The sequence below is a fragment of the Microchirus variegatus genome, assembly GCF_963457635.1.
Source record: "Microchirus variegatus genome assembly, chromosome: 7".
NCBI classification, from domain to species: domain Eukaryota; kingdom Metazoa; phylum Chordata; class Actinopteri; order Pleuronectiformes; family Soleidae; genus Microchirus; species Microchirus variegatus.
In genome coordinates this window covers 19,566,322-19,583,052 of record NC_139808.1, presented here as the reverse complement: position 1 = coordinate 19,583,052, position 16,731 = coordinate 19,566,322, and the positions used below count along the sequence as shown (strand labels likewise).

The following is a 16,731-nucleotide window of genomic DNA, read 5'->3' as shown; positions in this document are numbered from 1 at the left end:
ACTCTATGTCCATCGTCCTCCTGTCCAGCCACATATCCGTTTCATCCAGTTTACTGACTGGTGTTGGGGGAGCGGTTCACTTCAGCTGTCACCAGCCCTCCTCCTGCCCCCTCCCTTCTTGGTCTTCTTCTGGGCATTTAGGTGCCAGTAAACGAAGGGGTGCAGTACCGCCCCCCGTAGGTGAGCATAACATGTGTGACCACCAGCCCCCAGTGAGCACTTATATACTGCGGTAACTTACAGTGTAAGAATGTGTGACATATATACTCATCTCTTTCTCTTCCCTTTCTCAAGTGTGTTGGGGAACTATGGTGGCCCTTGCATGAAAAAACAAGTTTTCTTCTTCTAATAATTGTTTTTGTCGGGCTGTTCACTAACTTCATGTTACAAATTCTCAATCGCAGCTCAAAGTTCTTGAGAAGACGTCATTATTTTGGTTGTGATGGAAGTTTTCACTTCAAAATGCCAAGCACATTCTGTGGCTGGTTCGTCTGTTTGTGCTGCTGTGGAAACATGGCGGCACAAGATGGCTGTCTCTGTAAAGCAAGGCCCTTGCCTAAAGGACAAATAAGTAAATGGCTTATTCTAAAGCTACTAAAACCACATTATCTGTCTTTTAAAGCAAGTTTACACTTGCACAAACATACTTATGGTAGTAAGATTTCTGCCAAAAAACCCTCCAAAATGTTCCAAATGGGACCAAGGTAATATATTTTCAACATTTCCTGGAGCATAGTACCACCATAAGGACTATTGGTTTGTGCTTGTAGCTGAAGAAGTTTGGCAGTACACTCGACCTGCTAGTGCAAGTTGTATTTCCTTTAAATCAGTGGTTCTAAAAATGTTTGACCAAGCACAACCTGAGAAAATAAATATGGAGCTCTGGAAGTAACAACATTATCATCATTTTAAAAAATAAAGTAGTCCAAGCTAAGTCAGACTTTTTTACGGGAGGCGTATTTTTTCCCAATAAGGTTATTCCCAATAATTTGCTCTCTCATCATCCTCCTCTTCCTCACATATACTTCACACACTGGTATAATGAGATTAGATTATGATGGAGCAAGAGATAATGTGACAAACTATTATTATTCAATCCATATTTATTTATATATTTTGTGTTATTTGTTTACATTTTTACACACTCCAGTCAAAATCACATACCTTGGTGTATACAGTAGAACAGTATTTCTGAATTCCTTCCAAGTACCACCAGATGAAGCTTGTGTACCACTGGTGGAACATGTACCACAGTTTGAGAACCATCACTCTAAATCATTACATTAAGGGGAAACACGCCCTAACCAGCTGATAACTATATTAGATACAAAGCATACTATTTTCCTTTTGTACGAGATTAACTTATGTTTTTGTTTATTTATAATTTCCAGCCGTTAGATGGCGACCTTGCTAATGCAGCGCGCGCCACAGAGTCTCAAATCCATAGAAGAAGATGTTGTATTTTTTTTTCTTTAAAGCGGAAGTTCATGCCGACGGTTTCCGTTGTTTTGAGGCTGTTCGCGGGCGGTTCGTTGCGGTTCGAGCCCAACTGTTCTGTTTCTGCGTTAAAATGTCGACCAGCAAAATGCTAACGTTTCGAAGCTTCCTCACGGAGCGGTTCACCGCCGTGGCCGTGGAGATATTTGAAGAAGTGGGAAACATTGTGGAGGAGTTTCACCAGGAAAACATTCGACTGCGGAACGTCCTGCACATGGTGCTCGGTCCCGAGATAAAGTTAACGCACATAGGTCTGCCTCTTTTCTCTTATCTTAACTCAACAAAGTTTGTTATATCAGTCTGAAGTTAATGTTTGTTATCATTAACCTGAAAACAGGATGGCTAAAGTATGACATTAACAATGAGAAGTTAGCTACAGCAGTCTAATCCAACCCTTATGATGTCGTTCTCTGTCTGTCAACAGTTGAATAGGGCTCGGCACCGCGTTGCATTCTGGGACGTGGCGGCCATGTTGATGGCTACGCGAATGTAAACAAATAACAAGTCGAACGAGGAGAAGAAGCAGAGTAGGGAGAAATCAAAGAAAGAACCAAAAAAGATGTTAAAATCCCGTAAAGGATGTGGAATTTACCGGGATACGTTGAATTGGGAAGCCAGTGTATGTGGATAAAATCGGCACTCCCTGAGCTTTTTTTTGCTGCCATGACACATTAGATGCCTCCGCACCCATCTGTCAGTTATCGCTGTCAAATCTCCTAACACTGTAACAGTCCCACAAGTACTACATATATATATTTATATATATATATATGTATATGTATATATACAAAATACATATATTATATATTGCATAGATACCTATTTATAGTATTGAAAGGATTTAAAAGATTGTGGTTATGGATGTGTGGCGAGAGAGACACAGAGAAAAAAGCGGAGCGCAGACGGCGGCAGAAATAGCTGTGTTCGTTTGTTTTCGTTATTGCCGACAATAAACAGACTATTTACGCATAGTAGCTCCATCCTTCCAGAACGAACTTTGAGTGGGAGGCTCACATGCAACAGACACTTATGGCTGTATTTAATGCACATTTATTTCACTATAACATTAGGGTTCATGTTTGTCAGAGCACAACATACAGACACAATCTTATCAAGGAATGTCGTGTCCTCATCCTTGCATGGCAACACCATGTGGATCGGTACTTTATCTGACGGTGAAAAGTTAATCTCTCCCATTGCGATTGTGTGTTGCGCTGTTACACCCCACGACACAGCAATGGTTTAACATGGTTGAGATGGTAAGTAACGACAAATTAAGCAAACTAAGACACACGTCTGAGAAGAGTACATTTACAGTGCGCAGTGGTTCAAGTGGTAGTAGTGAAGTACAGGAAGTAAAGGAAGCCTCCAACATGGCGGCCACGCCAAGTAATGACGTCACATGCCCGAGCCCTATATTATTGAAATTGATATTTAAACAGATATTCTTTGTGTAAACAAATATTCATATGGTTGGGTCCATCCCATAACTCTCTGTAAGGCATACTTTATATAGCTCCAAAACTGATAAAACAAGTTAAAAGTTTACAATTTAATGGTCCAGCATTTAACTTTTTAGAGGGGTTACTGTCAAAATTGAATGTACTACCCATTAGTAACCCATTAGCTTGTTTTGTGCATAAACTGTCTCTAACCCATATATACAACATGTCTGTTTTTCTTGGCCTTAGAATAAACCTTTTAGATTAAATTAAGGCAAGGGCCTTGCTTTAGAGAGGCAGCCATATTGTGCCACCATAGCTGTGTTTCCAGCGAGGTGAACGATTCAGTTTGGTACAGTATGGTACAAATTAAAATGCTGATTACTTATTAATCATTTAACGTATGTGGAAAAAGTCAATGTTTCTTTTCAAAGTGAAGCAAACATGTTTTGTTACTAAATTAAATGTTTTTTTTCTTTTCACCTCACCTAAAATAGATTTCAATAAACCAACCAGTGCTAATCAAAGATCAGAGGTCAGAAAAGTTCCCGCCAAGGAAAGGGAGCAGCCACATGAGCTGAACAATGGAGTGGACTGGGAAATATCGAAGCCAAAGATGTCTAAAGAAAACCAAATTGAGTCTGATATACGTTTTAATTCAGAGCCAATACAAGAGCAAGGTGGAGCCGACTGTACAGTCACCCCAGTTTGGGTGAACGATGAACCAGAACAGGAAGATGAAGACATGGTCTCCGAGCCTGAAATGTTTACTGTTGGAGAGTTGGAGATCAATAGGGACTCTTCAGATACTGCTTCAGTTGACATGAGTTGCACACACGATGACAGTTCCCTATCTAACTTGGATGCATTCGCAGAATACTCGCTACCCCGTATTGAAGATAGTGGAAGTGGAAGTCTGGAAAGTCAAGTAACTGATGCACCAAAGGAAAAGGTAAGCCTGACGAAACATTGATGAATCAACCTTTCTTGGGCAGGCTAGAGAATTCTTATTAAATTCAGTGGCATGTACCTGTGTTGAATGAACTGATGTCGCTAAACACTGAGTACAGCGTTACAGGGTAAGGTGGTAATTGTCAAATAAATGTTACTCAATAATTAATTGTTGGTCTTTTATTTTAAAGTGGAACTTTCCTGGTCCCTCTCTTGCCTTTTTCTCTATGGCGCTCCCCCTACAGTGTAGGAGTACATATTTTTACGACTACTTTATCCTCACTGTTGGAAAAACTTGCTTAGCACTGCTTTAAGGCTTTAAGGACTTGAGTGTATAATGTTTATGTCCAAATTGCATAATAAATCCTATATTTTTCTTCTTGAAAATTAAAATAGAGGTTTTTAAAGACAGACCTGCAGAAAACCCTGCTAGAAGAACCAAGGTAAGATAATGTCAAAACTGTTAAATTCTTGACGCAGTGCTACTGGTTTGCTTACACTGGACTTGACATGAATCTGTTTGATACAGGTGGATGCCCACAAGACAAATGCCCATTGAGTTACCAGACTACAAGTCGTATTTGGCAAGGCTCACTGAAGTCTATAAGGATTTTCCAGATGATGAGAAGCCTTTGATAACTACAATGGGCCTCACAGCAGGTGTGAAAATGGTGGACTCTGCTTTTGGTAAAGTGCCTGTAGGTTCTCCTCTGTCCTACCAATGTCCCGTGCCATCCAGTCACGATTATAAGCCTCACAAAGACGCTCCCTATCAACCATCACTTCCCCTGCCCTATAACATGCTTGAGTCAGTGCACAACATCTGTTCTCTCACTGTCGGCGAGCAGATACTCTTGAAAAGCATGCATATCACTTGGGAAGCAGCTAACGGACTGGCGTACTCCACATGTGAAAACGAATTTGTAGAAGTGCTGCGCAAACAGCGCTTGACTTGCCGTTTTAGGGAGATCTGCAATCTCAAACCAGAAGGTGGGGAAGTGGAACATTTAATATCAAAAATACAGAAAGGACCCCCCATCTGCAGGATGGCACAGATTGACAGAGAGACAAAGAGTGAAGTTCTTCGGGAATACTGTCGACGTCTGTGTATCAGCTGGTACCCCTGTGGTGTGGTTGTCCACCCAAATGCTCCATGGTTGGGGGCGCTGCCTGATGGATTAGCATACGACCCTGAGGAGAAGCACTGTTTTGGTTTGGTGCATGTCAAATGCCTCGGGCTCCATAGCTTTGTGAACTGTGGGTTCTTGGTCTGTCAGGATGGTCTCATGAAACTGCAAACGACCCACGATTGCTACTGGCACATCCAAGGAGAGATGATGGTGACGGGTGCATCATGGTGTGATCTGATCGTCTCCTCCAAAGAGGACCTAATAGTTCAACGCATCTACCGGAACAAAATTTTCATTGAGGTCATGAAGAAGAGGTTGCCAGATTTCTTTTTTCGTTACTACATGAAAGCTCTGTTGCCACAGCTTAAAGCCACAACTTGAGTGTTATTGACCGCATCCACATTGTTCCCTTCACGTTGTTTGTTATGCATTTGTGACAAAATTACTGACCACTAATGTTCTAATATAATTATTCCATATTATCATTGTGCTACTTTTATAAGTAGTTCCCTCAAATCTAGTCTACACAAACTTAATGTTTATGAAGTTTATCTTTTGTACATTAGCCAGGGATTCTCTTGTTTGACATAGGAAATGGTTTGATTGTGTTTTTATTCACCCCAGTTATCACTTCTCATTAATTACTCTTTATTCTATTTCTATTATTATCTTTTTATCAAAGGCAGCATCTACAGATGTGTTGTCATATTGACTTGTGTCTTAGCCATTGGCGGTCATTTGATTAATGATTTTTATTAATGCCGGAAAACCGTGAACCATTACATTTTCCTGCTAAACTTAAATTCACTGTTTCTGCAGATATTTACTCTCAGAAAGAAGAATAAGACATAGAGATGGGAATATGTTATAAAGTTATGTATTGCTGAAGTAGTTATTGATTCCTTTAACAAAGAGGGTGGTCTTTCTCATGGTGGTTGGGTATTGTTCAGTCAAGTCACTGCAAGTGTTAGATCTAACACAGGTTCATAAAATGTGGACATAAAAATAACCCTTTAAGCAAATTAAAAGTGACATCCATTGATCTTGATTGAAGTCTAAGAAATAAAACAAAAATGAATGTGTCTAGAATGCTCACTCTGGCTGGTCTCTGTTTGGACTACTGCAGAAACACAAGATGGTGGCATTGATAAGTAAAGCCCATAGTACAAACGTATGGGTGTTATATTCAATTCCTGCCAATAAAGCCTGCTAAGTGTTACACAATGGACCTTTATTAAAGTTGCAGTGTGTAACTTTTGGTGATTTTTGGTGAAATGATTTAACATTATTGTATGCTGTGCCCATCACTATCAGAACTGTCTGAGGGAGCGTTTGAGAGGATACAGCTTAAGTTTTTTGAGCGGTAATTCACTCCTGAAACTTTTTGTGTGCTCTACTTTAGTGTTATAACAATATATCCAGTTTTATTGTACACTACATATGGTGCAAAACCCTGTGCAGCACGGTAATGTCGTCAGACGAAACTAAACATCTAAACAGTGCATCGTGTGACCTCTTGTTTGACAGTGGTTTGAATCTGAAGTCATCCACTACCAAAGATTCATTGTCAAATTCATTTAAGAGTTTAAAGACCTTGCAAGAGCTGCCATTGTAACAATGACACATAATGTAACAAACAACTGTAAAAACTGGTCAATATTGTAACAAAAATGGAAATATAAGTTGACTTGATCATTCAGATCCAGTATGAAACTGTTCACGTAACAGCCACCCAGTAATGTTGGCTCAAAATGTACATTCAGTGTATATAATTGTACACAAAATAATTCAAGTATATTACATTGCGTAGCCTACACGTATCAACAATGTAATCACTAACTGAGGAATGTGTTTCAACATTGCAGTGGAGAAATGCATGTACATGAAGAAAGTAAAACCGGACCAACCAACAATACAGAGGAGAGAAGGGAAGTCTGCACACTGTTAAGATACAAGAAATACAACAGGATAGCAATATTAGAGTCTTGGTTTATTGGTTTATACTACTATACTGACTACTATAATGTAATACAATTATAACATTGATATTTTTGCTTGCTTCGTAATGTAATAAAAGATGCAACATATGAGAAGTTATTGCAATATGTGCAAAAATGTTTTTTATTATAACATGACTTTATTGTTTTTGCAACATGTCCATTACACTGGGTTACAAAAAAATTGTATGTTGTCTGTCTTTTCAACTGAATGAGGACCATTTTGCACCAGTGAATCCAAAAATGACATCCATTTTTCTCAATCAGGTCAGGTTTTTATGCTAGTTTGAGTTTAAAAAATCTGATCTTCTGACTAAATTGATTACATTTTTGTGACATCATCAGTTGATTTGCGTTAATATTTCTCTTCCAAAAAAGATTTTAGGAACAATGGTGTATTCACCGCAGATGTAGCAGAATTATTTTTGCGAGATCTTCTAGTCAAAGCCATTTCATTCAATCAATCAATCTTTATTTGTATAGCCCACAGTTTACAAAACATAGTTTGTCTCACGGGACTTCACAGGGTTGGTAACATCCTCTGTCCTTAGACCTTTGACCAGGGTAAGGAAAAACTACCAGGGAAAAACCCTTGTAACAGGGAAAAGGGTAGAAACCTTAGGGAGAACCACAGGTGAGGGATCCACTCCCTGGACAGACAGACGTGCAGTAGATGTTACCCAAAAACATACAATACACAATGACAAAGACTAAAAAGTGAAAAGTCTTTAAATGCCAGGGTCCATCTGGATCACTGGGTTTGTCACAGCCTGTAGCGAAGACTGTTGTGGTCAGAGACTTGGGGATAACGGAGTCCTCTTTCCTGTCCTGACCTCATGTCGTTCACTGGTGTCAGCAGAACTGTAAGAGATTAAAAATCAGTTAGAGATGTGCTACATGTGGATTTATGTGCTACATCTCATGGGGGGACATCGGGTAAGTGGAGAGAGTTGAGAAATCGAGGACGGGGTAGAGAAAGTGCGGCTCGTACAAAGTCTGTGTGCTCATTCTAAATGCATGATGGGAAATTCCCCCAGCAGTCTAAGCCTATGGCAGCATAAGATAGACTATTCTAATAAGGACATACCTGATCTAGCTTCGACTATAGGCTATGTTAAAAAGGTAGGTTTTCAGTCTCACCTTAAAGGCGGAGACAGAGTCAGACTGACTGAAAGCGGAAGTTGGTTCCACAGGAGAGGGGCTTCGGAATAACCAGTTCACTTGTAATATATATAAAAAAACAATAAGTCATAAGTTGGCACATGCAAAATCTTCAGAATTTGTTTATTACAAGAAATATGAAATAAATTTGCATCATGACGTGAAAATACCCGTACGTATATGTGTGTAAACAAACACATATGTAGCTTTGTTCAGAAAGTTGACCTGATTGAGCAAAAACCAATGTGATTGTTGGATTCAGCACATCAAAATTAGCCTAAATCAGCTAAAAAAAAAAACTTAAACAATAATACAGGCGTCCTCTGTTCCTCTGGGTGGCGCTGTGTCAGCTCACCACGTCAGAGAGCTGCAGCTGTGGGCAGATTTCTTCAGTCACGTGTGTGGATTTCAGCAGCTGGACAGTAACAGAAGAAGAGAAGAAGAAAACGCTTTGTCATGATTCCCACTTCTTCACACTTCTATGTGTGTGTGTGCGACACAAACAACCATTAGTCAGCAAAGCAGAACACACAATCAGCAGCAGCCACGTGCTCTCAGATTGACCGGATGCAGTTGTTTTGAAATAGTCACCTCTCTCTCCCCCTAGTGTGTGTGTGTGTGTGTGTGTGTGTGTGTGTGTGTGTGTGTGTGTGTGTGTGTGTGTGTGTGTGTGTGTGTGTGTGTGTGTGTGTGTGTGTGTGTGTGTGTGTGTGTGTGTGTGTGTGTGTGTCACTCTCGCTCTGTCTCTCTCCCACTCACTCTCACTCTCTCTCGGTCCTCGTTCAGTCGTTGTGTGTCTCTGTTCTTCCTCGCGCCGCCTTTTTGTTTTTGTTTTTCGTAAAAAATGGCCGTAAATAAAACGTATATTAGTGTCGGCTACGCGTCGTGCGGTTTGCTCATGGGCTTCTCTGCCTTCTTGGTGTGGAACATCGTGTTCAAACAGCCGTGGACTGCAGCCATGGGAGGACTGTCAGGTAAACAAACACTGCTGCTGCTCCTCTGTCCTCTTCTGTTTCTCCTAGTCCTTGTCCAGTGTTTTGTCCTGAGTCCTCACGTTGTCCATGTGTGTCCATGTGTGTCCATGTTCCAGTCGTTCAGCACTTTGAATCAGACAAAGATCTAAGTCCACACTCGAAAACTCCTACTCCTACAGCTGTCAATCAATCTAGTCATAAAGTAAAGTCCTTGATTCCTGCTGAAGGTAAATAAAGCCTCAGGTTTTTGAAATAACTGTCATAAAACTTAATAACATTTGTCATAAAAAAGCATTATAGGGTTGAGACATATTTAAGAATAATAGTTAAACAGCACGTTTACCTGTTCCCTTGCATTTCTTATCCAAACAAAGAAAAGAACATTCAAATGTGTAATAGACTGAAAACTGCAGGTGTTCCAGTACATTTAATGGACTAATCTGTCTTTTTCACTGTTTTTAAAACGTTTAAATTTAAATAGTATGCCACACAGCCGCATTTATTTTGTATGTTTTTAATCCTGATTCACAAAGACTGGGTCGGGACCCACACCTTGGTCGCAGGAGTTTTATTTTGGGTCCCCAAAGACATTTCTTTACAGAATTTTCCAACCCTTTTAGTCTATTTCTTTTAAATATCATGCTAAAATGATTATTGAATTACCAAACATCTCTGGGAAATGATCCCTTCACCAACTCAAAATGATCTATAGTGTTTCTAGATATGGATGTTTGCTGTTGTCACAACTTATTTTGTGATTCTGGTCCACCTTTCACACCTTTTGCTACAAGGCGAACTTTGTACTGTACTGAAATGAATACAACGAATGAATTACAACAGAAGCCTAATGATTTACATTAGTGTTGAGTAAGCACCCCTGTCTTCCTGCAAGTTTTCTATAAGTTTACTCTTTAAATGGAATTGTTGTTTATGAGGGGCATACAGTATATTTGTGACTTCATAAAATATGTTGTCAATTAAAAAAAAAAAACAGTTGCTTTGATGCAAAATTAAGGCAACATGCTGCCTTAAATATCCATGTGTGTAACCTTTGAACTGCTGTTGAGGTTATAATCTCCACACTCATCCGATCACAGGATGTACTCTGATGTGTTATCAGTTTTAGTGCTTCAACGCACCAACGATCAGGCTGGTGGCTGGGCTTCAGATTTGATATAATGAACAGATAAAAAATGGCCCTTCCTCACTCACAAATACAAAGATCTGTTACCTTCATTGATAAAATTCACCCTGTTCTGTCAGACTGATGACGACATGAGCATCAGGATTAATAATTGGATTGGATTAAAACCAATAGTCAATCGTAAGAGACGACCTGATGTGGGATGGGAGAGTGTTCACAGCTTTGATGCAGCAACAGAGAAAGTTTTATCACATTTGAGTTTTCAATGAGTGATGGGAGCTGTTGAGAAGTGTAGAGACAGAGGACAGAGACTGAGGGTAGACATATAACAGTTACTGTCAGAGTGCTTGCTTGTAAAGATGGTCATAGTATTTTTACAGTAGAATAGTTGTATTATTAGCAGTAGCACAAACTATACTTGTATCATATTTATGTTCCAGGTGCCTGTAGAGTGAGGACAGAGAGGTTATCAGGGTTCTTGAAACCCTTGAAAGTTTGTGAATTTAAAAAACATATTTCAAGTCCCTTGAAAGTTTGCCCTAAATAGACGTGGGCCAAGTGCTTGAATTTTGTGCAAGAAAGAAGTTGAGTTGATATTTAGGTAAATGTCTCCCTTGTTTTGTTATGACACCACCTACTGTTTCATGCCCTGCATTGCTTGATGCAGTACATACCTAGTACGTAGACTAGGCCTACACAGAACGAAAAGTTCTCATTTCTAGCAGTGTTGTGGTGCAAATGATGAGGTGATGCCTGGGAAATGCAAATAGCAAGATCTCCGTCTCACCAGAGACTGACATTGACCATGATCCCAAGGACATTCACTTGTCCAGATCAATAAAAGTGGAGGCCATGGGCGAAGCGGCTCTTACAATTTTGCCCTCCCATCTTAAGCTGAGTCAGCACATTCTGGTCGGTCCTGAAAAGTCTTTGCATTTCTTGTTAACCAAGGTTTGGGAGCCCTGGGTTGTTGTTGTTGTTATTATTACTACTAATGATAATAATAGCATTAGGTTTTGTGTCTGGATCCTGCAGCCCTGTAGCTACAGGTACCTGCAGAATGAGGAAAGGGAGGGAAAGCACACATCAGGGAAGAGAAAGAACAAGGTTGGTGTCATGTTATAGTGTTATATAAGAAGAAGAGAGGGAGCACTCATTGCAATATGCGAATTCCTCCAGCAGTCTAGGCCATAGCAGCATAATGAAGAGATAGTTCAGTTTCTTGAATGATGGTGAATGGGAGTGTGAAATTAGCTAATGTGGCATTTTGGGACATACTGTGTTCACCCTTCACTCACAAAACTTGTTTTGCACCAAATATTCACTTGCAGCACTGAGATTAAAGCAGAAGCTCTTGTCCCAGAAAAACACAGATACAGTTCAGGTCATTCCATTGGAGTTTCACATTCATGACTCGACGGAAAGTGTGTGAAATGTGTCGCCGGCCTCACAGATTGTGATTATGTAAAAAAGGAGTCATCTGAAAGAAAGAAGTGAGATTCACTGATTCAGCATTTGGCAACATGCTGTGTCACGATGTAGCTGCAGCTGAAAATGTACGCTCACCCCTCATTAACAGTTAGACTGGGAAGGCCCCGATAGCCGACACTGTAGTTGTAACACAGACCAGTAGGTGATGCTGTGAAAGTTTACATTTATTAAAACTGTATTTCATAACGTTTAATTATAAACCAACGTGTCTGTTACATTCTCGTATCGCCCAGGACATTCCCGGTGACATTCTCAAGACAGACGAGACAAAGCTTGTTGTCCCCGCCCACCCCATGTGCTGCTGCTGTATAAACACAATCGCTCCCTCAGTCAGCTCCGATAGAATTTCTTGACCCAGCCCTCTTTTAGTAGGGGTGGGAAAAATAATTTATTCTTCGATGCATCGCGATTCTCTCTAGAACGATTCCGAATCGATGCGGATAAGTTAATAATCGGAATTTTTAAAAAATGTAATTACTTCGCCTGCTGCAGCATTCTGTTCGCTGAGCTCGCTGCAGAGCCAGGGTTTCCCCCAGTGTATTATAAGCCTAGCGGGCCGCCAGCCTTTACTTGCCCCCCGCCAGGCTATGCGTTGCTTGTTTATTTATTTAAAATAGATTTTTTTATACACCTCGGCTTTTTCTATACCGGGGAACAAGAGCGCACGTTCCCCCATGTAATCAGTGCAGCGCACGCTTGTTCAGGTGCCGATTGAAACCCAAGTCACACTATAAAGTACGTCATTATTACGGTTACATCGTTCTTGTCAATAAAGATATTATATTTAGGGATGCAGCGATAATTCGGTGGTCGAAACACAGCTACAACACGGTGGAACAGCTGTTAAACGCTGGAAAGCTGCGTGCGGCACAGATTATGAACTCCCCGCGATATTCACTTCACACCAGAGAACATTCTCTCTCTTTGAGCAGTAAACTAAAGACATCAGCTCATCTGATGCATCTGTTATTCCCTTAATTGCAGCATTAAAGCATCTTCTTTCACAAAGATTAAGACCACGGAGTCTCTGTTTTTCAGAGTCTGTCACCACGTTTCACTCAGATCACCTGTACTCCATCCTCATCATAAAGATCATTAATTTTATGTGGGGATAAAACACGTAGAGAAATTATCCAGTCTGCTGTAGATATGAAATGAGCGCTTGGAGATGCAGAGGAGCGACGAACAGCGCAGGAGAGGGAGAAGAGAACAGCGCAGGGGCGGTGCGCAGAAATAAAAGGGCCGTTTGTCTGCACCAGATGAGGCAGATGAGGGGGCACTACCACTTTTATATTTATGTTGCTTTATCTTACTTTTAAATGAGTAGCAAAGTATTAAAGTAAAAAATTGTTGCATCGAGTTGCATCGATAATCGGTTTAGAATCGAATCGTTGACCTCTGAATCGTAATCGAATCGAATCGTGAGGTGCCAAGAGATTCCCACCCCTATCTTTTAGATGACGGACGCAGAATAAAAATAATGTTACCTTGTTTATGTTCACGAAGATCTGCAGAAGCAGAACAACAGCAACAAGAACAGCAAACAATGAATAAATACCCAATGTTACACACTGCAGCTTTAAATATGCAGTGTGTAACATTTGACATGGTTCATTGACAGTTTGAATAAGTCTACTATTATTTTGAATAAGTAAATAAAAACTATCATAATCTTTACTATAACCTGTTACATCATTTCTGTTCATGGAGACCAAGCAGAGGCAGAATAATATCATCAACAACAACAAAATGACCAAAAGTTACACACTGCAGCTTTAAGTCACAGTGAGCCACTGATCAAAAGCTTCACAGCCTTTGTAAAATGACTCTGAATTTAATGTGGCAAAGTCTGAGAATCAGTGTATCTTGAATATGGGCTTCATTGTTGTTAAGTATGTGCATAGTGTTTTATGTAAGATTTACAATGCAATAAGGAAGTGGCCTTTTGTGATTTTGTAGTCAGTAAAGCACTGAGTGTGGTGATACTGAATTTGATTGACCTTGAATTAATAATTATTAATGTGTATATATATATATATATATATATATATATATATATATATATATATATATATATATATATATATATATACACATATATATATATATATATACACATATATATATATATATATATGTGTGTGTGTGTATATATATATATACATTGTTTTGTTTTTTGAAATAAATAAATAAAATATTTGGACTCAGGTCTCTGTTTTTATGTCCCTGAATCAGGTGTGCTGGCACTTTGGACCCTGATCACTCACATCATGTACCTGCAGGATTACTGGAGAACGTGGCTGAAGGGCCTCAAGTTGTTCTTCTTCATCGGTATTTTCTTCTCTGTGCTGGCAGTCGTGGCCATCGTCGTCTTCTTGTCTGTTGCCATCAGCAACAGAGAATGTAAGTTGTCCACTGCCTTTGTGTTTCACGTGATGATAAACGGGTGTGAGTGTGTGTCCACTGTATTCAGGTTATAATCAGTTAAAATAAAATAGTTTAAAATTCACACACATCACAATGAATTAAATTCTTAAAAGGGATAATTTTTTTGAAGTGTGGTTATAAGAAGTATTGGCTGCCAGTGCAGGGACAGAAGGGAAAACAGATTTTTGCCACTTACAAAAACTTGCATAATAAAATCTACACCTGTCTTCCTTAAATGTTTCTTCCTCAGTTTTACTATCCAAAGCTGTTTAATGCTTTTATGGTGAAACACGCTGTTCATCATAATTTCAGTTCTGTTTTATGTTCTGATGATCATTTCTGTGTCTTATTGCTTTTTTGTCCCATAGAGTAATTTGTTACTGGCACTATATTAACAAAGTTCAGTATGATTATTTTTCTTTACTCTTGAGTTATTTCTTTAGAAATAAATATCAATTATTTTTGCAAAGTGAAACAGTCACAGCTGCTCTTCCTGGGGTCCAAGTCATAAACATAAAGTACATTAAATACTTAAACAGTAAAACAATCAAATAGAACACACAGGAACACAAAGAAGAACAATAATTGCAAAAAATTTATCACACAATTATCATAATAATAATAAATCTTATAAGGGGAAAAACAGCTGTAACATTTATAGGTGAATATCCCTCACATCACACTGTTAGAGAGCCTATGTAGCCTTCAGTTAGCATCAAAACTCAAGACTTTTACTTTGCGGGGCTACTGTAAAAGCATGGTGGTCCTCTATTATATATACATATTATATTATTAGGGACCTTGTACACAACAGTGACGAGGAACCTATTGTAACTAGGAACCCCCTGAACGTGCGTGAATTCGGACGAAAATTTCCTCGCACATCAGAACTGGCGAAAAATTTCATAAAATAATGGACTTGTGACAAACCCATGCAAAATGGCTCAGTAGCGCCCCCACAGGTCAGGTCCTTATAGAGCTGGAAAAAGTTTAGTTGCGAAATACTTGAAAATCAGTGGGTATATTGCCCGGCCTGAGATGAACAAAAAATCCTCTTGACACCATGACCTCAAATCATCAGGAAGGACGAAGACGGGGGAATGTCGAGGACGGGGGAATGTCGAGGACGGGGGAATGTCGAGGACGGGGGAATGACGAGGACAGGTTAATGACGAGGACAGGGTAATGACGAGGACAGGAGAATGAAGAGGACAGGTGAATGAAGAGGACAGGTGAATGACGAGGACAGGGGAATGAAGAGGACGGGAATGACGAGGACAGGGTAATGAAGAGGACAGGTGAATGACGAGGACAGGGGAATGAAGAGGACAGGAATGACGAGGACAGGGGAATGACGAGGACAGGGGAATGAAGAGGACAGGAATTTGCTCTAAATACGGTCCCTGAGTGAGTGAGAAAGTTTAAACATTTGTGACCTTTGACCCATTTTGACTGATACATTGTGTTTGCATATTTTATTTTTTCAGCACTTTAATTTGTAAAGGTTTGCCTTTCCAAATGTGTTGTTCTTTTTGTACGACACAAAAAAAACCTTGTTAAGAAAGTAACAAAGTAATTTTTAGTAAGAGTAAATTCTAAACAAGCTACTTTTTTCTTTTTTCTTTTTTTACTTTAAATTGAGTACATGTTTAGACCAGTACTTTTACTTGTATCTACTGTATTAAGGGTTAGGGTTAGTACTCTTGTCCATGATCATAGTGTGATGTGTCTCCTCCCCCCACAGCACTGACTGACCCTCACAGTCTCTACCTGTCCTGTGTGTGGAGCTTGATGAGCCTGAAGTGGTCCTTCCTGCTCACCTTAAGTGCTCACCGCTACCGCAAAGAGTTTGCAGACATCAGTATCCTCAGTGACTTCTGAGGCTGTGTAACACTCTTAGACTCTGCAGCACAGTAACAGTGTCACAGCGTGGGAGAAAGCGCAGGACACCGGAGGAGCAATCGCAGGAGAATTTGAAATATTTGTGGACAATCAGCGACGTCGCTCTCCTCCTCTGCCTTGTGAGCAGGATTTGTTGCCGACTTCACAGACAAATTTGTCTCGTGTCCCTCGACCCTTCAAAGTTTCTGCTCGGTTTTGTCCAGCATCTGCACACATTCTTCATGACAAAACAATTTGAATAGTTTTCATGATTTTTAACCAGTGATGAGTCTTCTCGACATTTGGTCAGTTGCAGCCACAAGAGGGAGCCATTTGTCCATCAAGTAAATATAGCATGAACTGCACTGTACCTGTGGTTGAGTATTTTCTGTATTTTTATGTTTTCCTGTACCAGTGCAATTGTGTGTGTGTGTGTGTGTGTGTGTGTGTGTGTGTGTGTGTGTGTGTGTGTGTGTGTGTGTGTGTGTGTGTGTGTGTGTGTGTGTGTGTGTGTGTGTGTGTGTGTGTGTGTGTGTGTGTGTGTGTGTGTGTGTGTGTGTGTGTGTGTGTGTGTGTGTGTGTGTGTGTGTGTGTGTGTGTGTGTGTGTGTGTGTGTGTGTGTGTGTGTGGTGAGTG

At 40.0% G+C, this 16,731-nt stretch overlaps 1 protein-coding gene across 1 annotated transcript; it reads left to right on the top strand.

The window, feature by feature from the left end:
• Positions 1-8,949: 8,949 nt before the first annotated feature.
• Positions 8,950-16,507, top strand: slc48a1b (solute carrier family 48 member 1b). Its single transcript, XM_083892418.1, has 3 exons — positions 8,950-9,152; positions 14,023-14,190; positions 15,959-16,507. The coding sequence occupies exons 1-3, from the start codon at positions 9,023-9,025 to the stop codon at positions 16,093-16,095; spliced, it is 435 nt and encodes a 144-aa protein (XP_083748544.1). The 5' UTR covers positions 8,950-9,022; the 3' UTR covers positions 16,096-16,507.
• The last annotated feature ends 224 nt before the right edge of the window (positions 16,508-16,731 follow it).